Here is a 23,450-nt window from a genome sequence, read left to right on the forward strand (position 1 = left end):
GTAGGCTTATTTGGTTTAGGTTTGCTTATTTGTTTTAGGGTCTTTTTAAAAGTGGATATATAAGACAAAACCACTGAATACTGCTGAAGCATATTTCTCTGTATGGTTGGAAACATTCCAGTGTGTTTCAAGGCATTTGTGTAAGTTAGCAAAACTTCTCAGTGACAGCTTCTTTCCTTTGGAAAAAATAACTTGTGTATGTATGAGAACTCCTGAATTGTAAAATTTGTTAATTCCTTCCTTCCTTTCTTTCTTTGTCTCTTTCTCACTTTCTCTTTGTCTCTCTTTCTTTCTATGTGCCTAAGGGGATAAAAGGGACTGAGAACCCTTCTTTTTGTGGAATATTTTCTAATTGAGAAAAGTAAGAAAAGTATTCCATTTGAAAAGGCTCTATTCTATTCAACAACTGTAAAATAATAATAGGCTTTAATGCAAGGCTTCCCATAAAGTGCAGCACTCAGTTATTTGGCAGCAGTTGCACGTTGGCTGTTCAGGGCCCTCAGAAGTCACTGGTGCTGTTGCCTTCAGACCCTGGCAAGACTGGGCCTGGGCAGATGTGGGCTGTGGCTTTATTTGCAAAGGTTGTCTGCCACTCTGTGTGGAGAAGAGCATATTTGTTTTTAATTTGGCAGGATTTTTAGATTTTGATAAAAAGGAAACCTACTCTAAAACTACTTGTGATCCTCAGGCCACCCACCTCATTTTCATTCATCAGAGAATTATTCCTAATAAAACAGAGAAAGGGGAAAAGCTTCTGACCTGTAAATGGTTGTTTCATATGGTGTTAAAGTATCTCAGAGCACTTTCATATACTTGCAGCTATTTATAATTCTTAGCCTTTTTTTGAAGTTCAGTTCATGTCCTGATGGACTGGAAGAAGATGGGTATTGAGGTAAGGTCAGGGTTAATTACATTTTTTTTGGCCTGTCTGGTTTGTGATTTTTCAAGTCCTGCCTCGTCTCTAAGTATCTCTGTCATCACAGATTTCATGGCTGTGGTTGTGGGTGTATGAAGGTCAGGTTTGCATTCTGACCCCTGAATTCCTTCTGCAGTTCTGAGTACCTGGAGTACGTTACAGGCCCCTTGTGTGTCCCTTTCCTTGAACGTGTGGGCAAGACTGGAATGGACCTTCTGAACCCAAGCCTTCACAAGAGGGATGCTGTCCTGCAGAAAGTACAGGAGTGCCTGGTGGGTATGGCTGAGAGGGGTCAGCAGAGGAGGAGACACCGTGGAGGAGGAGAGAGTCACCACCTATATGAGTTCTTCACCCATCCATCTGTATTTTTTGGGGGATTTATGTACTGTTTTAATGTTATTGTTTGCTCCTTAAGCAAACCTTTTTATAGCTTGCTTAGCAATTTTCCTTGACTGCATGGATGTTCCAAAGTGTTCTCATGAAATGTCACTGCTGGCCAGGACAGCCTGGAGCTGACCAGTTTGCACCTGGAGTGTTGCCCTGGCTCCAAGCAGAGCTGTTGTGGCACAGGGAGCTCCATGGGAGAGGTGCTGCTACCAGGAGGATTTTGTGACTTCTGCTGTCTGGGGGCTGCAGCACTCACCAGTTTTTAGGGGAAAGTAGTTGTTTGATGTAGCTGTGGCCATTCCTGTTACACACAGTACCAGCTGAATCATCCCCAGTGTTTTGGCAGCTGCTTGAGAAGCCCCTTAGAGCTCAGCTCTAACAGCAAGAGCTTGGGGCCCCTCTGCTGCAAGGGGCCACTGAGGGCTGTGCTGCCAGACAGAGCTGCACCAGCTCTGCAGGTGCTGGGTGGTCACATTCTTTATGTGTGATTCAGGATGGAATAAAGAATACTGAAAGCTCTGAGAAGTGCTTATGAAATATCACCAGTTGGGTTGGTAAAACGAAAAATGTAAGGCAGTCTCAGCAGAAAATGTAGATTAAGTTGCTGGTGCACACTGTTGTGTCTTTGTTCCTTACAGCTTAAATGAGTTGTGGTGCAGCTGAGTGGTACAGGGCAAGAGCCCAGTTAGGTCTGCCAACAGGGCAAATGCTTCTTGTTTCAGAACAGCTCCATTGCTGATGAATATGATGTTGACCTCCTTGGAAATCTAATCTGCCACTTACCTCCAGCCTTTCTACATGGCAGAATGTCCCTGAAGGCAATGGCAGCAGCCCTGCATCAATTCAAACTTTGCCAACAGCTCAGCCACGAGCAGAAGATTGAAATTAAATACAAACTCCTCCAGTTATATGGGTAAGGTATTGGATACACCACTGTGCTCATGCTGGTGGTTGGGACATACAAACACCAAACATTTGCTTTGCCCAGATGAACTGCAGGGAAACCAGCACAAAGCAGCTTCTGTCACTGCCCAAGTGACACTAGAATGACATTTCTGTTCTTGTGTGTAATGTGATAACTGTGGAACAAAATACAACCCCAGGGACACCCTGCATGACTTAGGTCCCAGAGGAAAAGAGAGAAAGTGTCATGTTTATGGGGGCAGGCAAATAGACTCACTGGCCTGGCAGGAGAAAGGGGTTACGAGCAGAGAATGGAGCAGGAACACAAAGAACGGGAAAATGGAAGTGGGGTACTTGCTGTGCTGGTGAGAGAAGCCAAGTAAAGAGAACTGCAAGCACCTGTGGCAATAGGAGAGAGCAGAGAAGCAGCAGAGGGATGTGAAGTTCAAGCATCTGCAGCAGCAGAGTGGGCAGTGTTGGGTGTCACTGAGGACTCAGATCAGGAGGGTGAATGGAACCTCACTGGGATCAGTCATGCCAAGAACAAAGCCATCTGGCAAGAATGTACTGTTTCTGTCTTGCATTGTCCCTTGGAAGCATCTTGCATTTGGAGAGGGAGACTGGTGGCACAGTTTCTAACCACCCCTTCACCCAAAATGGGTGACTTGACCCACCTGATCACATCAGATGCTGTTCAGCTTCCTGCTAGTCAGCATTTTTCTGTGCTAGGATAGCTGATAGCTGTATTTTCCAGCAGATCCCATCCCTGCATTGATCTTGATACAAATCAGTTTTATTGAATCGTGGCACGCTGTGCTAAATAAGATTTTTATGTTATTTTATATAATTTAATTTTGAAGATATTTAAACATCCTCATAGTGGAGCAACAAAGCAATTAAAATAGTTTGTGGGAAACATGACTAGTAACATATTTGTCACTACACTCTTCTGTAGGCTCTGTCAGGCTGAAAATAACTTATCTAAGTGCTTTATTAAGTCACCCACCAAATGAGTTGACTGACATTTGTCAGATTTGGATGATGTTTCTATTTCTCTTTTGATAACCATTTTGCAGGCTACTATTGCAATATGAACTGACAGAAAATGATAAATTTTCTTTCAAAGAAGGAATTCTTTCTCCTTGTTCAAACACTGTAATGCTAAGAACACTTGACTATTGAGGGAGAGCTCCATCACCACCATGTTTGAAGGGTTTTTCTGATTGTATTGTGAGTTCCACTAATGCCCTATGCCCAGAGAGATGAGAAAATGCAATCTGATGCTTGTAACAATGAATCATCACATTGGCATAGAATTGTTTCCTGTATGATAAAGTATCATAAACCCACTGAAGTGTTAGTATTATTTTTATTGTAATGTTCTTTATTAATAGAATTTTTCAAAATATTTTTTCAGCCCCTCAAACAACTGGACAGCAGAAGCAACATTAGATGTTGGACCATTCATAGTTCTGCTGTCAAAAGAGGAATTAAATGTCCTTGCTGAAAAGGTATGCTTTTATTAAAAAAAATTAATTTTTAACATAAATTTTAGATCTTGGAATTGTGAATGTCATAATGCAGTCTAAATTATGTCACCTGAATGCTGAACTAGGTAAATAATTCTTTTGTCAAGGAACCCTGTGTTAATGTTTCACATATTCTTGGCTCCATCAAAGAGATTTCTTCTTGAGAGTAATGTTACTCTAAACAATTACTTGCATGTGTACAATGACAGTTGTACATTGTCACATAGGGGAAAAAAGGGGCATTTAGAGTGATGCAGACTCATTTTTAGTACTTTACACCTTGCAGTGCTCTTTACTCCATCCTTCTGCCTTCCAACCATAAAAGTTGTGTTTCTTATCCTGTTATTAATGGGATCATACTGATCAAATTAGCATTTACTCATGGTGCCCTTTGCCCTGGGGTCAGCATAGCACAAGTAACAATATCTGATGGCCTCAGCATTGCACTTTGTCATTTCCTCGCCCTCTTTAGTTCATATAATCTTAATTTTTTTTATGCATAGGAGTAAACTATACTGGAATGAGGGATTCATTCTTCAGCAGAAATATGTGAGCAGAGTCAGCAGCTTTTCCACTGGAGATAATGCTTATAATTGACCAGATAGAATAGGACTCTTCAAAGGAAAGGAAGGTGTCTAGCAGGGTGGAGGAGAGAGGTCAGAAAAGCCTAAAGAAGGCAAACAGGTCAAAGTTATTTCTCATCATTTAATTGGGTCCCTATCCTCAATTCATGTACTTATCTGGCAAATTTAAGACAAGTGAAATGAAACCTGAATTAAAATGGTGGCACTCACTGCTCCAGGAGGGGCTGGACACAGACACCAATCAGCCAGTGCTCAGGTGTTGCCAGAAGCTGGGAGGGCACACAGGATGGAGAATCACTCAGAATTTGCTTTGTTCCTAATTTTTTCCCCCTCAAATGTGTGCCAATGACCTTTCAGTAGCAGCCAATTACTCTTTCCTGGAACATCTGCACAATGGGACAAGACTGAACTGTCACTAACCCCTGCTTTGCTAAGGTCTGCACAAGACTTTCTCTGCAAATTGATTTGTTTTAAAAGGGAGAGAAGCCTTATTTATTCTTTCTTTCCTTTTGAAGTTCCCAGAGATCATTTTACAAATAGCAAAGACAAATGGACCAGTTTCTTCAGCTGAAGAGCTCCAGTCAGCTGTGTTCGAGTCAGTCTCCAATGGCACTGGCAGAGTTCTCCTGTCCCTCAGCAGAGCTGGTCAGTATTGCACTGGGGCCTTTGCTGCCATTTGGGGCTGAGATGGTGCAATTCAAACAGACTTTGTCTCACTTTGTCATCAAATGTCTTCTGAGAGGCCCAATGATAAAAGGGAAGCATTGAGTCACTTATAGATTTTCAGGATAAAACAGTGAGAGTCTTCATTCTGCTGCTCATCAGAGTTGTATAATGCACTAATTGCTGAAACCTTCATTACAGGATTACATAATTAAGCATTTCCTGGAATCTTTCTAAGTACACAAATGAAAAAGATGAATGATTTGAATTAGAGGGATTTGTTTATTTTTAATTCTTCTATTTTTACTTCATAATCTAATTGAAACCCCTTGAATTAAAAACCTGTGAAGGTGACAAGTTACCATTGTGCCAAAAGATTGCACATAGTTAATCCTTTGCCAGACATGAGCATATGGTGACTGATCTGTTCTTAAATCTGACAGTGGTGGCACTGTTTTTTCTGTCCAAATGGACAAGTTTGTAATCACCTAAAAGGTATTTTAATTAGCAACCAAACTAATCTATTAGAATCTCTGGTGGAGATTTTCCTGCATAAAGAAAATGGATCATTTTCTTTATATCAGATAGGTACTCTGACTATATTCTATTATAATTACAACTATTCTCCTCTTATCTGAAATTCACTCAGGCAGAATTTGTAAGCTGTGCCATGGAAAACAATCCTGCTGTGGGGGAAGCTTTTGAAAAACACCAATGGGACTTTAGACCCAAAGATATTCAAGGAGTTTGATCTTGTCTGCCTTTGTCTTTGAAAATCTCCCCCTTGGTTCTCTGCCTAGCAGAATAGAGGTTCAAGCTCTCAGCAAGCCCTGAGCCACCCTGGAAATCCATCTGCTTGTATGGCAGGAACTCTGAATGATGACTGTGTGTCTCTGGAAATGAATTCTCCTCTTGCAGTGCTGTATTCATAGGCACAGAGAAGTGAAGGGAGTTCTGAGGGTTGTGTTTTTTCATAGTCTGAAACAAAACATGACCTCAGTTGATCAGAGGAGTCATCACAGGCTCTAAAAAAAGCAGGACTGAGCTGGTGAAATAGCAGGGGGTCAGCTCACCTGTATGCATGAGATTCACCCTTCCTTCAACAAGTAAATCAGCAGATCACAAGCCATATTTCTTTAGACATGGGCCACAGGACTGAAGGTTCAGCAGCAGGTATTTCAGTCTGCCTGTGTCCTTAAGTGTTCTTTTTTTTAGCCTCTGGATCCACATGAATCCCAAAGACTTCTCTAATCAGCCCAGCTCATGTCCAGAGATCTCTCATCTGCATGGCAAGAGCAGTGCCAGCAAAGCTGAGGGTCTTTGTCAGAGGATAACTTGGTTCCAAGGCCAAGGAGGCTCCTGAGCCTTCACTTGGGGTGCATGAGCTCAGCTGGGGGGAATCTGGGAGATGAGAAGTTGAAGGATTGTTTGTGCTACTCCAGAAATGCTTCTGCAGCCCAAACATGGTATTGAACTTCTGTTACCAAACAATCTAATCCGCTCCACACAACTCACACAGTGATTTCAGTAAGGAATGAAGTTTAATTAGTGATTTGTAAATCACTAAAAAATTGGGTATTATGAAAATTACTCCAGAATAACATTAAAGCTTTTCATGCCACCAATACTATTTTGCATTTCTCACGGACCAGTTGTGAGCTAATGTAAATAACAGTAGCAATTACCAGTGACAGACTTCTTGCATCTATGTCTATATCAAGATTAAAAGCACAGGTTTTAAGGTGCTTAAGGCAAGATGGAACATGAAAAGCAAAATTAGGGAGCTGTGTGTCTGAGATGCTACCAGAGGGCAACAGCAGTGCTGGAGAAAAAATTCAGGTTTCTCACCATAAGCATTGAGATGTTATAATGTGTGTGTGTATATATATATATATATATATGTATTTTTTTTTTCATCAAATTAAATATATAGCAAAAGGAACAACAAAGTGGCATCAGATCAAAAATCTAATTAGTGTTTCCCTCTTTAATTGCATCAGTGTATCTGGTGTGTTAAAAATTATAAAATCAATGGGTTTTTTTCAAGGGCACCCAGTCTTAGGTTTGCATGACTTGGGGAAGGGAGCTGCACCGTCTGCATGGGCAGTATTTCCATGAGAAAAGCTGACCTTGTGCAGCAGGGGAAAGGGAAACAATGCAGCTTCACAAGAGGGAGGTAAAGGGAGAGCAGAAGATCAGCTGGTACAGTGGAAGCTGAGCAGCATTTTCATTTGCTCAACAGATTCAATCTTTTCAGTGTTCTACCCACTACTGCAGCTTCCTTTGATGCAAATAAATCCCTCCTCTGCCTCCTTTCAAAGTACAAATCTACTTTGTACATCCTCACTTTAATTTATTTATCTGGGGGGGCTTAGCTGAGGCACAGCATCTGTGAAATTCATGCTTTTTACTGGTAATGACTGTATCCAAAGACATGTAGGGATTATTTGGTTTAGATAATTATTTAATAAGGTTTTTCTAAATTAGTGACAGAAGAGGGAGCAGTAAACAACCACATTAGGATTCTGATTTCTGCTTTCCATCAACATTAGAGGTAGATTATGTCAACAAAGACTAGGATTTGTTAAAACACACAATGGAAACTGTCTGGTTTGATAATGCATAGGCCTGGAACCTGACTGTAAATAAGATTTTTAAAGGCAGTTTGTCTGTCCAAACAGTGCTGTGGTGAGTGTACAGCCCTCTCTAGATCCTGACATTTTAACAACAGGCTTGACATAACCAACAAGCACCGTGCTCTCTGACACATCCAGCTTGTCTTCACCTTGTTTAAATGTCAGACAAGTCTTACAAGACATATATCTCTATCAGGCAGTGCAGAGTGCCCAGACCTCTCCTGTCTGTTCCATTCTTGTTGAGTTGGATCCATGTTTGAATGTGATGTTTATTCAGCTGAAGCTCTTTTTGGTGAATTTCCACCAGGGTCATCCCAAACGTTTGCATTTCACTCCTGTTGAATGAAGGCTCCCAGCAAATGGAGGCTCAAACTCAGAACAAGCCCTTGCCTGGGTTTTGGTGCCTTTAGAGAATTAGACTTCAAAGAAACTTGCAAGATACTGGTAGTTTATATCCAGAACATTAATAATAGAAATATTTTTTAAATTCTTCAATTACAAAATAATTTATCAATATCACATCAGCAGCAGTAAATTTTCATAGTCTGTTGCTCTCTTAAATATCAATATTGCTTTGATTTATTTTGTTGTCTCTTTGATGAAAACTCTTACTATTTGACCTTTTTCAGATTGTCTGAGAACCAGAGCTCCTTCTTCAAATGAAATTATTAAATTAGGAGAAGCAAATGTCTTTTGGTCAGTTCAGGAACTGAAATGCATGGATCCAGAGACTTTTGACAAAAATGTGGAACTTCTTGGGGGTGTCTCAGGTTTTAACAGCTCCCAGCTGACTGTCTTGAAGGAAAAAGCCAAGCAGGTAACTATCCTGTCTGTGAAGGAAAATTAAATCTGTAATTTGATTTGGTGTTATTGAACTATGCAGTTCTAAAATAACTGTGCTATGTCAATGTCACTACTGCCACAAGAATATCTATGGTTTATTGGAAAAATAATGTGAGGTGGTGATAGAAGACTATTGCCCTTGCTTTAGAGTCAACAGGCAAGTAGTTCTGAGCTATTGTCAGCTGGAAAAGTGAAGTGGTTTTACTTTTGAATTACTTTTCTGCTCGCTTCTCACTTTCCTTTCACAAATGAAAAATCAGCAAGCAGTGCTAGGGGCTGTTGATTGCCCTGCTGAGAATTAAGCTTGGCATGTTAAACTGTCTATGTGGATGCTAAATATAGCTTCCAGAGGGTTAAACCCAAACTGACTGAAAGGAGCTGAATAAAGCTTCTTTTTCCACATTCTCACAGGCAGGGACAGACCCAGCAGTGGGAAATTTCAGGGAGGCAAAACCCCACCTACATTTTGTCTTTCCCAGGAGCACGGTTGGGCAGAGGGCTGTGCTGGGGCAGGTCAGCACTGAGGCTGGGCCTGGGGCACCAGCAGAGCTCTGGGCAGCCCTGCCTGAGACACAGTGGGCTGGCAGAGAGGTCAGACTGTGCTCCACCCCTGTTGTTGCTATTGCACTTCTCCCTGGGGTGACCTCCTCTTGCTGCTTTGTGGTTGCCTGCACTGCCAGAGAATGGGCAAATTCCCAAACATACTTTTAGTTCAGCAAGAAAAGGCCTTAGGGTGCAGTAAGACAAATTGTTCTGGTTGCAGAAGACTCAGAGGTGAAGAGGGTGCTGCCCCAGCCTGGCTTCAGCTTCCTGTCAGCAGCATCTGCTGGAGGTTGTCTGTTCTCTGCTTCCATCTCTGCATGGCCACTCTGTAATCCCCTTCTGTCAAAATGATCCAACATGTAAAAGTCCTTTTTAGGTTCCATCAGATCGTTCTGACAGAATGAGGTTGGGAAGCATCTACAAGTTGCAGTTGGCAGCAAGCAGGACAGAGTGCAGGAGGCTTGGAGACCTGAGGGCTGTGACCTCTGGAGGAAAGCAGGACCAGGGGCCACATGGGCTGGGCAGCATCTCCTCAAACCAGCAGCTGCAGCCAGTAGTGGAGCTGACCATGGATTTGGGGTAAATAAGGCCAACTGGGCAATTTTTAGCAGTGAAGCTCAGCTTTTAAAGCAGTGGAACTGCAGGAGCTTGAAGAGAAGTGGCACTGCACAGATTTCTGAAAGCAGATGGTGACTCTGCAGTCGTGTCTCTGCTGCCTTGTTGCAGGAGGACAACTGCAGTAAATGTATTCTTCCCAAGTCAGCTTCCCTCTGTCAGCATGGACAGGTGGGTAGGAAAAGGGGGAAAATGTAATCCTAGAAGAAAATAAAAACAGTGCTCCCCTTCCATAGTGAAAACTGCTATTTACAGCAATGTAACATACTGGTGTGCTTGCAGAGTGATATCAATTGTAGGGAAATTGCAAACAAGGTTGATACACTCACATCTCTGGCTGTATTCAAAGACTCACAGATCTGTAGTGCACTGAATGGCAGTATATTGTCTGTGAGTGTTTGTGCAGATTTCTCCTAGACAAAGACAGACTTCCTATATATTCATTTCAAAATGCAGTGTGGTGTTACACTGAGCATGAAGCACGAGAAATGAGACAGGACAGGCAAAGCTCTTTCAAATTATATGCATAGATGCTGTTATGTTATTAACATCTTTGATTAAAGGTTTCATTAAGCCTCAACTACTCATTGTTCCAAACTAATTCAAAAAGTCTAGTTATCAGATTGTATCTTAATGAAAGTAAGAAGCTTAGCTCACTTGGAAGTGGAAGGTCTCCCAGCTCTGCAGCAGTGACAGCTGTATGGATCTGTAGTTCTAGGTGAATGAGGACAAAGGAGTGTTTCAGTTTCGTGTGTTGTGTTATTTATATCCGTCTGCCTGAGATTTCACCCACCCCTGTCAGATAATACTATTTATGAAGTACTTCAAATTCTGTACTTTATGGCCTAGATCAGGAAACAGACACTTGGCATTTTTGCCTGCATGTGTTTCATGTATCTCTTAAGCTAGAGAATTAAAAGCTTTAAAATTGGGCTAATACTTTTTACTGTCTATTTGCTTTGGAAAAGATTGACATTTCCCAGACTTAGACCCTTTATGACATTGTAAAAACAACATAAAAGATCTGGTGGAAACTCAGTTGGGAGGTACAAACCCAGCAATGCATCTCTTAAACAAATCCTTAACCTGAGGGTCACAGCTGGGAAAAGCACCCTGGCAGCTGAGGCTGCTCTGTGCTGGATGTGCACAGAGAGAGCTGCAGCTCTGTGTAAGGAGTGCCTGATTTCACACATCCAGATTCCTGAGCTCTACTTTGATATTTTCTGGAGGTTGTGCAGCTCCATGTCTATCTGATGATGCAAACACTATTCAGTAGGCAACTACAGAGATGCTCTTCAGCAAGTCCCCACTAGCTTTGTCCTTTCTAACTTTTTGAACAAAACTCAAATTGTAGCTATCTCAAAAATATTTTCCTGACTCAGATGGTAGCCCAGCCCTGAGCTTTTAGTTTTAATTTTCCAGGTGCTGTTAGCAGCATGATGTTATACTAGAAACCTGTCATGTATTCACTGACACAAAGCAGAGTTGCTGAAGTACATGAGAGCTTTAAAGTGGGCATTTTTTAAAAATGTGTGCCTGGCTTGTTCAAGTCTCTTCCTCCAGCCAAAACCCAGTGTCTTTTTCTGTAAAGGCAATTGGCCACATCTGGGGAGGTACTGACCACTGTCTACAGTCTTCTACCATTGTCACAAAATGTAATTGATAGTTCTGGTCTCTGAAAATTCAGCTCTTGATGGACTTTTATTATTCTTTACTCAGGCAGAACTTTTCCTTATACCAAAATTTCCTTCAGGCTGTTCAGTGACAGCTTTTCAATCACTGCGACTTTATCACAAATAAAGTTAAAAGCAGGGGAAGTTGTCAGTTTAAATACATTGGTACTGGTTCAGAAGAGCCCCTGTTTATTTCCTTAGGTTTTTTACAAAGCTTTACAAATTTAACTGTATTTGTACAAATGCTTTAAAGTTATGTTTTATTTTAACATTGTATGAACACCATCTAGAAATCAGGACTTTTGGAACTGGTTCTTTGTCTGTATTACTTGATTCTCTACTTTGTCTTTCCTTGTCAGTGACTGAGCCAGGGTGACTGGTCACAAAAGCAACTTAAAGTCAGTCCCCTGGAGCAATTGCACCTGGGAAGAAGCCTGGGTAGTGCAGGTGCTGCTTTCTTGGCAGTGTAACAGTGTGGACCTAGGCACAGATTCCCATTTTTATTGTTCTTAGTGGTTTTGCTCCTACAGCCACACTTCCAGCAGTTCATATTCTGACTCATCAACAAGTCCAAGCTGTAAAAATTGCCGTATTTTTAGATGAACTAATCGTTATTGGTGTAGAACCTCAAAAACCTTCACAATACCTAAGCTCTGCTTTTTGTGTGCAAAGAGGAATATTCAGGTTTTAGGACTTTTGAACCAAAGGATTTGAGAATGGTGTATATAGAGGAAGAGTCAGATAGATATGAATGACAGATATGAATGGCTCTCATCTAAAGGTTTGGGGGTTGCTGCCAGACTGGAGGAGTTACCAGATCATCTCCCTGGGCCGCATTGCTCTGGCACTCAGTGCCCAGGAGATCGCAGAGCTGGACCTGAGCTCCATCGACAGCGTCTCTGCTCTTACTCAGCAAACAGGGTGGACTCTTACCCAGGTGAGTGAGAGGGAGCTCCTGAATGTACTCCTGGTGAAAGGCTCTGCACTCATGCCCTTTGGGACTCGGGTCCTGGAACTGCCTAGAAAATAGATCCAGGGACCCACGCTAGTCCCTGCTGCTTCTCTGCACTCTGACCCCAGTGAAAGTGGCCACAAGGTCAGCACTGGCGTGTGCCTGGCTGGGGCTGCCCTGGGGAGGTGGCCAAGGCAGCATCAATCATTAATTGGGGTGGGGATGAGTGTGTTCTTTAGCACTTGTCCACTGAGCAGTGGAAGGAGGTGAGCAGCTCCTCTCACACTGTCCCTGGAACAGACACTCCTGCTGGGAGTACTGGGCCTTCCTAAGGACAATCACAGACTGCGCAGTGTCCCCAGCCCCAGCTTCCATTGCCCTAGAAGCCCTTTACACTCCTCTCATGTTCCTTTCCTTGAATAACTTCTAGTTATGTCAATGGGACTTTCATAATAAGAGTTAAAAACTTTTATTTACATATGCAGTAGGCAGCATATTTCTGACTTTGTGGCCTGTCAGGGCTCTGTGACTGCACAGATGCTGGCATGGTGGCAGTTCTGGCAGAATATCACAAATCAGTTTAATAAATTCATGTTCTGAAGGGGCACCATAAGAAGGAGGCACTTGGGAGGATTTCATACAGCACCAGTTTGCTTTTGAGGTTTCCTGCTGTCAGTAAGAGTAGTTAGTTAAAAGAGATTCATCCTGCTGAATTTCAGTTGTCTTAAAACTTTGGCAGCTAGTTAAGCTAGTTATTTGAAGCTCAGCATTGTGGATAGATTAGGAAATCTTGGAAGATGATTATTTCTTTCACTGGCTTTGGAGGATGCCTTGGTGACATGCTTGAGATGGGCTCAGTTTTTAAAGGATTAGTTTAAAATGAGCACCATCCTAAATTACTTTGGCTTGCAAAGGCACTTTGGTACCAATATCCCTTTCATATCTGAAAATTAATCCTTGACACAGGTCACCACTCATCTATGGCACTTAAATAAGACAAGTCATCCTGAGGATTAAAAATAGCAAAATTACATATTGATCCCCTTAGGTATTTTATGTTTTCTTGTAGCAATGTAAGTGATCCTGTGAGCCAATCCAGCACCATTTCTTGTGGTGAAGGCTTTTCCTGAGACCTGGCAGAAGAAGTACAGAGTGTTTTCACACCATTTGCATTTAGCAGGTGGTTGGGTAACGGTGCCCTGGTTTAGTGTCACATGTAGGTGGTGACAGTGCTCCTCCTGAAGGCCATGACCATACACTGGAGAGGCTCAGGATATTTATTTATGCTCCATCACTTTTGATAAGATTTTAATCATCTAGTAACAAACCTTTCAATTATATTTACCCTGTTCATGCATACTATCTTACTGCTTTTGTAGGCAAGAGCTATTTTACAAGGTTTTCTGGACGACTCTGGCCAGACCATCAGCACATTAAAAAGTTTTGATTTAGTTGGATTAGGAGCTGTTCTCTGTACTTTGAACTCCACAGAAATCACATCCATAAGGACTGCTGAATTCAGGTACTGCATTTTATATCTAATGAAATATTTATTAGTAGCTCTATTGATAAAATATATTGTGCCATTTTTGTTCCATTAAGATTTTCAGAGCCTAAAGGGCACCTTTTCACATTTTAAATGCTTTTAGAAAAGCAGAAGGCATGCAGCAGTTGTTTAAAGTGTGTTCTTTTATAGTTTTCCTCTGCCATTTGTATCCCACCATTTAAGTATTTCATCAAGAAATACAGGTTTTTGCTTAAAACCTGAAATATTTGTATGCAATTTGTGCACATATATTTTAAATTGAAAATGGGTTTTACGGTCTTCTTACAGCAGGCTCAAGTATATTCCAGGCCTGTTTAGTACCCCATGTAAATGCAGCTTGTAATGATGCCCTTGTTGCCTTTTGCAGTGCTGCAATTGCAAGAATTGGGCTGTTGTTCTGCAGCACCCCTGTTCTGAGGCAGTTTAAGAAGATGACAGAATCTGTGTTTGGGGCTGCTCCCAGCTGGAATGGCTCTGTTTTACAGGAAATTGGTACTATAGCAGGTAACAAAGCTACAGCTCCAGATGGTGCTGGTTGTGAAGCATTGCTATTAGGAGATGGGTTCACCTAGCTGGGGATTTTTGCAGGCTGGCAAAAGACATTCCTTCCAGAGGGGAGTCACCTGCAGGGACAGGCATCCAGCAATTTCAGAAGCACTGAGGAAAAGTCATGGGATTCTCTGTAAGGTTCTGTAAATCTGCTCAAACTGACCTTGGGAAGCACAGCCTGAAGTTACTCGGGTCCTGTAATTTGGAAAGGGTCAATCAAGGAGGGCAAAACCTCTCAGGATTGCAGCCCCAGTCACTCTTTGTGAGCCAGGCTGTCCTGGGAGGAGCTGGCTCTGGCTGCCCAGAGATCCTGCCTGGAAAGCATGGGCTGCCCAGGGAGGCAGGGCTGGCCTGGAGTGATGCTTCTCCAGATACTTCAGAGGGCTCTTGCAGCCTCTGAGACCTCCTGAGCCAGAGGTCACTCCCACTTTTGTTCCTGGATTTGTTTCCCTGTTATCATTTAACTGCACATTGAACCCTCATATTTTTTAGCATCCCCAATGCCTGTGACAATGATTCCCCACGTGAAGAAGTCAGTCCTACTGCATGATTATGTTCCCTAACATGGATCAGAAGAGACTCTGAATGAGCATTCCCTGATAACATTGCTTATGATTTTATAGGCTTTTATAATTTACTTTTCCAAGATAAAGTAATTCAGGTAGAGTACATTCCATGTCAATGGCTAAGGTCAGAGAATTTGTAATGCTGAAATATAATGAAAGAATCAAAACAGAAAGAACCAGCATCTCTCTATATAACAACCTGGAATAAACCATTTATTATACATTTTTTTATAAGTGCTTTAAGTTTATATTACCTTAAAAATAAATTTAATAAAAATAACATTAATTGAGTTTTGTTTCTATTCTGTGGGTTTTTTAGGTGGTTTGAATGAGGATGAATTAAAAGCCATTGATAAAAGCTTGATGCCATATATCCAGCCATCAGCAGTAAGACATATACCTCCTGAAATTTTCCAAGTAAGAGCTTGATTACTGAAGAAGTTACTAAATTTCTATTGTTTTTACTCTGGTATAAATAAACTGCAGCACTGATTTATAGGTTTTGGAAAAAAATTCTATGGTCTGTCAAGTGAGAGACCATCAAGGATCTGGAACATTAACTCTCAGCTGTATCATCTGTATTTGTGATGCCCATGAAACATGCTAGACAAGCTTTATTCATCCTTCAGAATGCATCCCAAAGAAATAGCAAGTATCACAAAACAGGGAATAGACACTGTATCTTTCAACATTTGATTCAGATCTGGATTTTTGTCTCTGTTTATTAACATTTGAGAGGATGCTGTAATAGCTACAGATTTCTCTGCTGAGTGTGCAAGAGCTGTTTTATTAACCTAAAATCTGGCACCATTCTCCCAAGTTAGCTCTGAAAAACAGATTGTGCAGGCAGATACAGATCAGAAAGGAATTACATCTAATTACAGCAGTACTCAATGTGGACCAGAAATTAGAACAGGGATCCTGAGATCATTGCCCCTGACTTTCTTTGACTTAGTGACAAGATTAAAACTCTGCCTGGGCTGGTCTCTTTCAGATGCTCAGGCAAGCAATGTACTTATGGACATTGAGCTAAACAGAGACTTAACTGTGTCAGCTCCTATAAAAAGGAAAAATTCCTTGAGCACTAACTGTGCACAGTACCACTGACAGTTCAGATAAGCCTAAAATCTCATTACAGAAACTATTTGTTTGCAAAACAGCTCTATATCATCTTGTAGAGTTCCTAACAAACAACATTTTTGTTAGCAAGAGTAGTAATAATACTACAACAAGTGATTAACAAAAAGCAGAGTACCTCTTTGGAAGAGTTTTCTGTATTTGAAAGATTCACAGAAGACTTTGGTTTTACACAGGTTTTTTATGGCCTCATTTTGCAGCTGTATAAATTATTCAGATTTTGATTTATGAAAAATTACATTGTATTATGTACTTCAAGTGAGTTAAGAAGATGTTCAATTCAGAATGTCTGAACCTGTAGGCATTTCCATGAGTTTGCTGAGTTTAAACCAGCACACCATTTGCTAGACAATGAAAAATGGGCAAGGGTTTGCTCCATCATCTGACCTACTTGCAAAGGGAATTTTGTCTTTCCAAAGTAGAACCTGGATGCAGAATTGTTGCAAGAGAAAAGGCTTGTTGTGTAGGAGGGTTAAAATGCTTGTGACTGCAGAATGTTAACTAGAACTAAAGCAAACCAGCCTGCTCAATAATGCAAGCTTTACAAACTGCTTAATTGCTATATGATATAAGATAATTACTGTAAGATTATGATTGCCATGTTTAATTTTTAAATTTAATATGAACAAACTGGCAAGATTTTCAATCTAAAAGAGAAAATTGAATAATAAGATTAAAGCATGGGGTCTTTTCATCTCATTGCTCTACTGCTAACTATAATCAAAGGTCAAATGTAAGTTCAAGTGAGGTTCCTTGGGAGCAGAAATAAGAGGAAATAAATGAAAACACAAGAGGTTGAACAAATCAGAAAAGAAATGGCTGGAAAATTAAACTTCAACAATATATTGAAGAAGTGTACAATACAGTGCTGGCATAGAAAGCTTCTCAAGCTGTCAGCTTCCAACATCAAAGAGAAAGGTGACAGATAGATGAGTGGTCAGGGAAGCAAATGAATACAGAGGATTCTTTTAAGCTCTATTGAGCTCTTTTATAGCAACACAATGTTGAAGGCTAATGTCCCTCATTCCAAATGCAAGGCAGTGCTGACTTCTGATTCCTTACCTGCCTTCTATAATTGACAGCCTAAAGCAATTTTTCTGTCTTTTGTTCCTCTCAGGCATTGTCCCCAGAGCAAATAGCAAACCTGGGCCCCGAGAACGCCGCCGTGGTGACAGGATGGCAGCGGGAGCACCTGGATGCAGCCCAGCTCCAGAGCCTGGGGCTGGCACTGGAGGGAGCCAGGAGCAGCAGCCCAGGGACACCGAGCACGGCAGGAGCTCCCCAGGAGGGACAGAGCCCAGCAACCAGCGGTCAGTGGGGTCCCCCTGCTCCTGCCTGGGGAGAGACACCAGTGGGGTCCCCCTGCTCCAGCCTAGGGAGAGACACCAGTGGGGTCCCCCTGCTGCTGCCTAGGGAGAGACACACACACCAGTGGAATCCCCCTGCTCCTGCCTGGGGACACACACCAGTGGGGTCCCCCTGCTCCTGCCTGGGGAGGGACACACCAGTGGGGTCCTCTCCTAGGCAAATCACCTGGCCCCGCCTGGGCTAGGGACCACACACACCAGTGGGGTGCCCCTGGGCCGGGAGGGACACCAGCACCAGGTAGGGGACAACACACCAGTGGGGTCCCCTGCTCTGCCTAGGGAGGGACACCAGTGGGGTCCCCCTGCTCCTGCCTAGGAGGGACACCAGTGGGGTCCCCCTGCTCCTGCCTGGGGAGGGACACACCAGTGGGGTCCCCCTGCTCCTGCCTAGAAGGGACACACACCAGTGGGGTCCCCCTGCTCCTGCCTAGGAGGGACACACACACCAGTGGGGTCCCCCTGCTCCTGCCTAGGGAGGGACACACACCAGTGGGGTCCCCCTGCTCCTGCCTAGGAGGGACACACACACCAGTGGGGTCCCCCTGCTCCTGCCTAGGGACACACACACCAGTGGGGTCCCCCTGCTCCTGCCTAGGGAGAGACACCAGTGGGGTCCCCCTGCTCCTGCCTGGGGAGAGACACCAGTGGGGTCCCCCTGCTCCTGCCTAGGGACACACACACCAGTGGGGTCCCCCTGCTCCTGCCTAGGGAGGGACACACACACCAGTGGGGTCTAGTAGCAGTACACTGTGCTAAGCACTAGCTTGTGTGGAAGGTAGTGTGAAACAGTGAGCTTTTCCCTCTCCTTCTTTCCCATATACTTTGCCTGAATGTAAGGCAAGGCTCTCCATCTCTGGACCTTCAGGTCAGAGCCTTTATGTGCAGCAGAATGTTGTTTGCAGAGCTGCAAGTGGGAAAGGAGGTAGTACTGAGGTGGATTAGCTTCTTTATTGTAGGGCCATTGAATAGTTTTTCCTGCCATTCCCATCCTATTTGAAAATAAAGCCTATTGGTACCTCTACTTCATTGTTTTAATCTTTTACTTCTTCATATTGCAGTTTATACTGGGCAGTGTCAGTGGATGTGTTACAGTGAGAGAGTTTGCACACAGTCAAGACAATGTTGAGAGTTTACCCCTATCAGCAGCAAATATTGCTGTTTGCAGTGACACCAGCAAGACATAAGCTGTTGGAGGAGAGAGAGGGAATCTGAAGTGCTGAAATAGGAGTAAGGGGAGCTAAATTGCTATGATGCCCTTGCTGGAATTAGGGCAGGCCTTCCCAGAAGCACCTGGGGAGTGCTCTTAGCCCAGCTCCCTCTCACATATGACCTGTTCCTTCTGGAGATCTGCCAAAGGGAGGAGTTTTCCGGGTAAAGATCACCTGAGTAGTTGAGCTTCTTGTCCATTGTTCCTGTCTCCCTATGAAATGCTTCTTTTTGGAGCTGTGTGTGTTAAATTGGAAGTGACATCTCTGGAGAGCTGGATGTAATTAGGATTGAATTGTTGCAATTTTCTGCACCTCTTTGGGGTGGTGTAGATAAGACTTCTAGTCCTGAGCTGTAGCGTGACACTAAGAAATAAAACCTTCTGCTTTCCAGGTGCTCCCTGCTTGAGAGGCTTTGGCATCTGGCTGTGTGCTGTGTTTACACTGCACCTGCCTTTCTGAACCCTCAGGGGTTGAGCTTGAGGTAAGTTATATTTTCAGTTAGAGGTAACTTTATAACTGAAGCACAGATCACCTGTAGCAGGGAAGAAGGACTGTGGGATCCTCTTCCTGCTTTGAATACAAAGATAACAATTCTTGAATAATTTTTCTGTATTAAAAGGTGTCTTGTACCTTGGCTAGACTATCTCTGAACCTAATCAAGGGGAAAACACTTTATCTTATCTTTATTGTATAGCCAAACATAACAAAGGTATATTTAAAACTCCATGTAACACCAATCAATTACTGCATTGTTACTTGGAACATGTTCTTGGTTTTACTCTGTGTTTTGCCTCTTCTAGGCTATTTATAAGATTTTATTCCACAAACAATTCTATTTAGTAGAGTATTGCCATTAACTTTCACTGGATTTTAACATTTTGACAGGCTAATATTTAATAAGAGCACTGGTGGGCTTGAAGTTTAGACTCCAGTTAGGCAAAATAAATGCTTAAGTATTCTACTTAGTCTTTAAGATTGCAAAGCAAGGCCTGTCAAAAGACTTAATGTTTTTCTTTGCTTTGATTTTCAGTGTCCTGGAGCTTACAACAGAGATGCTAGAGATAAAAGAGTGTCAGCTCAGCTTGAACAGTAGAATCAAGAGGCTCTGAGAATTCTGAGTGGTTAAATTCTTACAAGCAAGACCCTCATCTGCCATCATTATGAGAACTATCTCCTTTCCATAGCTTTACCATTAACAAGTATCACAGTATCCCTGCAAATTCTTGGAGTTTAAAAACTGGAAATGGCTTATCTGTCTCATGAGGAGATCACTGAAATACAGGATTGTGTGTTAGGTAGGAACTTGAATTATAGGTAGGAGAGGTAGCAGGGGACTTATTTGGAGGCTGATGTCTGATACCCAGTGCTTTTTACATGGGCTAATTTGGTCACACTCTTGTGTCCTTCTGTTGGGTTTTCTTTTACTTCAAATGTACATTCCCTGGAGAGGGGCTGTCCTTCTGTGTGGTGTAGTAGAAGCTGCACTAAAAGTTACTGCAGTTGCAATAAAATAGCTTCATCTCAGAGCTGCTGGTTTAAATCCTGCTCAGACAAGAAGTGATAACAGGCTCTTAGAATTTAAGCACCTCTACAAAAGGTAGTTTCCCCATGGCTGTTTGTATTCAATACAGAACTGTTGACACGGGGAGCATTGGCAATACTGTGAGTATTTCATGTGACAAAATGACCATGGAAACCTGCTTATGTTGATCAAGAGACAGTGCTTTCACTCCAGGTGGGGTTGAAGTGGGAATAGTGAGGGGAAACTGTTCACTGGGCCTATGTACTACTAGGACTGTCAATCCAGTATTTTCCATAAGACCTAGAAAAAGGAATTTCTAATAATTATAAACCATAGATATTTTCCTGTGTTTTATCAGCATATGATTTAAGTGTCTAATATTAGCTTCTTATGCCTCAATATTTCTCAATAATTAGCTTCTCAATATTTTAAACAACGGGGGGAAAAAAGGTATATTAAAATCCTCTTCATGTGAACATACATTTTGATGTTGTTCAACATGATTTTAGACCACAAACACATGGCACATTTTTCCATTTTGCAATTGCAAAAGTCTTATGTTTTCTAGACTAAAAAAGGCAATGCATGGACCAAAAAGTTTAGCTTTTTCTTTCAAGGCTGTACTGTAGAAAATGCCCTACAAACTGTAATTTGTATTTCTTTATGGCAAACATTACATCTGGCTTCTCAGCCCTGACAGTAGAATTGAAATTTTTCTCAGGTGGGGAAGCCATAGAGTGTGAGGGAGGGAGAGCTGCTGGGGCAGGTGAATGTGAGCTCTTGCTGCAGTTGGGAGTAACAATTCCACCACAGCCCCATGTGTTCTGTAATGTTAGCAGGGGCTCATGGATTCTCAGGGCATTGTTATTGCAAAGCAGGCAGTGAGGGCCATTTCTCACCTCTCCTTTCCCTCTTCCCCCTTCAGCAATCTGCTGCTTTGGGAACTGCCTTTGCCTGTAACTAACCCTGGCAAGTGTGACATGATGTTATAGATAATACTACATGCTTTAGTTCTGCATTTTATAAGCAAAGAATTATGATTGCTGCAAACTGCCTGGCACTTTTTTCTCTAATCCTCATGGTAAGATTCTAGCTTCTCCAGCTGTGTTTCCTTTTCTGCATGGGAACAAGAGACTGAGACATATATTTAAATAGAAAGAAGTTTGTTTTATTAATTCCAGCAAAAACATGCAAATGTCCACTAAAACCAAAATGCATTATAAAGATTTATCTGTGTTTTCACGTTAGAAAGTTCTGCCTCACTCAGATGTGAAAGTACTAAAAGGTTTTTTGATTTCTAGAAAATGCCTGACTTGAATTGTGTGTGCACTTCCGAAGATGCAGGAGAGTGTTTTCGTGTTATGAAGACAGTCAGCATTTCCAGTTCAGCTGCTTAGGTCAGATATGTGACTTAGCTCTACCAAGCCCTTCAAAAATCTATGAGAGTTGAAAGTGATCTTCTTCTGTCAATATACCTGGGAGTGATTCTGTTTGCAATTATGTGAGTCAGAGTTTAGCTTTTAATTGGAGCAGGAGTGAGTTCTTTGTTTTGTGCCATCTGTGCTGTAATTTCTTTCAAGCACAAATGCTTTTAAATAGCTGAACTTTGCTTGATTATTTATATATTTTATTAAATTAATAATTACATTGAGAACTTTGGCATTGCATTTATGTTTGGTCAAGGGCTTATCTATTTCTTACAAGAGTAGTGTAGGAGGGGTAAATGTGGAGCCCTGAATTAATGTTCTACTGATTTCACTGTGAGATTGCAAATCCTGTTTGGTTCATGAGATGGTGTGAGCATTTTGGATGGCAAGTATTGTAGAAAAGCAATTTTACTCCTGCCAATGTCCCTCTTGTAAAGGTCACTGATGGAAAAGCCCATTCTACAAAATCTGGGATTCATTAGACACTTCCATCAAAACTGTTGAAACTGAATTTCTGTGGGAAGAATAGATAGAAAGGGGGGAAAGGCATAGAGAGCACAAGTATGCACGGTATGTAATCTGTGTGTGACCTGCCATCCATTCACAATCCTGCACACTGCCAGGGGGAAACTGAAATGTGTGCACTTCACTTCCATGGAACAACGCACAGAGCCCCTCAGTGCAGGCATCTGTCCCCTCTGCAGATGTGTATTGCATACAGCCTGCACGTGAGCTGGAATGCATTCATGGGAAAAATGTCTCACACCCCCTCTCTTTTTGCATGATCAGGATTTTAGGGAAGAATATACTACAGAGAAATGAGGTACAAATATTTGATTCTTAAAGAAATTTTGCTCTTTGTAGATGTGGGTAACATTTGTTTAAACCAAGCTTAATTTCTCCTATATTCTTTTTAGTTCTTTTAGATCTTTGCAAAAAAAAAAAAAGTGCATAAATCTGCTGTTGAATATAGACCATGGTAATAATTGTATCTGCTTATTGTGAGAACTGCAGCTCTCCTCTCCTCTTGTGGCCCTTCTGATGGTTGCTGGGCAGTGCCACACATCCTGTGGGATGCACATCCAGCTGCTGACAGTCACAGCTCTGGTGTAGGCCTGGCTCCTCTGAGTGCTTTGAGCCCTGTCCAGCAGAATGTGAGAGGAGGCATTTCATTTCATTCCTGTGATTAAATGTAGCATCCTCCAGGAGTTAACAAATGGGAAGAAATACTATTGTTGGTTTATTATTTCAGTGCCTGATACCTTTATGTTCAGAATTGTATTTAGAAATGAGAAAAGGGCCACTGATTCTGGATCAGCTGGAGAGAAAATATCCCTGTGACCTGGTACTGAGGTAAGTGGCACATCTGTGGTATCTGTAAATCCCCAGAAGGAAGAAAACAACTGCCCATCCACAGTGTCTGAGAAGTGTCCCTGTTAAAGCTGCCATTCTGGCTGTTGTCAGGTTTTGTACAGTGCATGGATTGTTTGACTCCCAGTGATCTCAATCTGTCACATCAGAGCTCACCAGCTCCTCAGTCTGAGGCTCTAAAGATACTGTTTAAAAAAAGGCATCCTTCCTTCCTTCCTTAATTTGAAGAAACCCATTATGCCTCTGTATAATCTGCTCAAATATTCCAGAGGCAATTACACACTGCATCATGGCAGGTGCAGCTTCTCACCTCACTGCTGTGCCTGGGGATCATCACCCCCTCCTTTACTGTCCAGTAACACAAATTGCAGCCCCAGCACATTGGGCTGGGACCTTGTCAGAGCCCCAGTGGCTGCTCCCCTTGGGCAGATGTGAGACATTGCTCAGGGTGTGCCAGCCAAACACACCTGGGGCCGAGGGAGAGCCCTGACTCACTCCAGTGACACCAGAAAG

The 23,450-nt window shown here is 42.3% G+C and overlaps 1 protein-coding gene across 12 annotated transcripts in view; it reads left to right on the plus strand.

Moving 5' to 3' along the window:
- Positions 1-22,093, plus strand: part of OTOA (otoancorin) — a 38,410-nt gene extending 16,317 nt beyond the window's left edge. For 11 of the 12 annotated variants that reach the window (XM_064726259.1, XM_064726264.1, XM_064726260.1 and 8 more), the window contains 12 exons: positions 1,053-1,188; positions 2,026-2,216; positions 3,624-3,717; positions 4,835-4,964; positions 8,248-8,435; positions 12,074-12,229; positions 13,624-13,766; positions 14,158-14,294; positions 15,225-15,322; positions 17,160-17,352; positions 19,009-19,098; positions 19,648-21,657. In XM_064726259.1, coding sequence (XP_064582329.1) covers positions 1,053-1,188; positions 2,026-2,216; positions 3,624-3,717; positions 4,835-4,964; positions 8,248-8,435; positions 12,074-12,229; positions 13,624-13,766; positions 14,158-14,294; positions 15,225-15,322; positions 17,160-17,352; positions 19,009-19,076 — 1,534 coding nt within the window. In that variant the 3' untranslated portion in view covers positions 19,077-19,098; positions 19,648-21,657. Of the gene's footprint in view, positions 1-1,052; positions 1,189-2,025; positions 2,217-3,623; positions 3,718-4,834; positions 4,965-8,247; positions 8,436-12,073; positions 12,230-13,623; positions 13,767-14,157; positions 14,295-15,224; positions 15,323-17,159; positions 17,353-19,008; positions 19,099-19,647; positions 21,658-22,003 lie in introns of those variants that run through there. The other variant, XR_010442060.1, reaches the window with a different exon arrangement.
- The last annotated feature ends 1,357 nt before the right edge of the window (positions 22,094-23,450 follow it).

This window comes from Zonotrichia leucophrys, chromosome 14 (assembly GCF_028769735.1).
Source record: "Zonotrichia leucophrys gambelii isolate GWCS_2022_RI chromosome 14, RI_Zleu_2.0, whole genome shotgun sequence".
In the NCBI taxonomy this organism is placed as follows: domain Eukaryota; kingdom Metazoa; phylum Chordata; class Aves; order Passeriformes; family Passerellidae; genus Zonotrichia; species Zonotrichia leucophrys.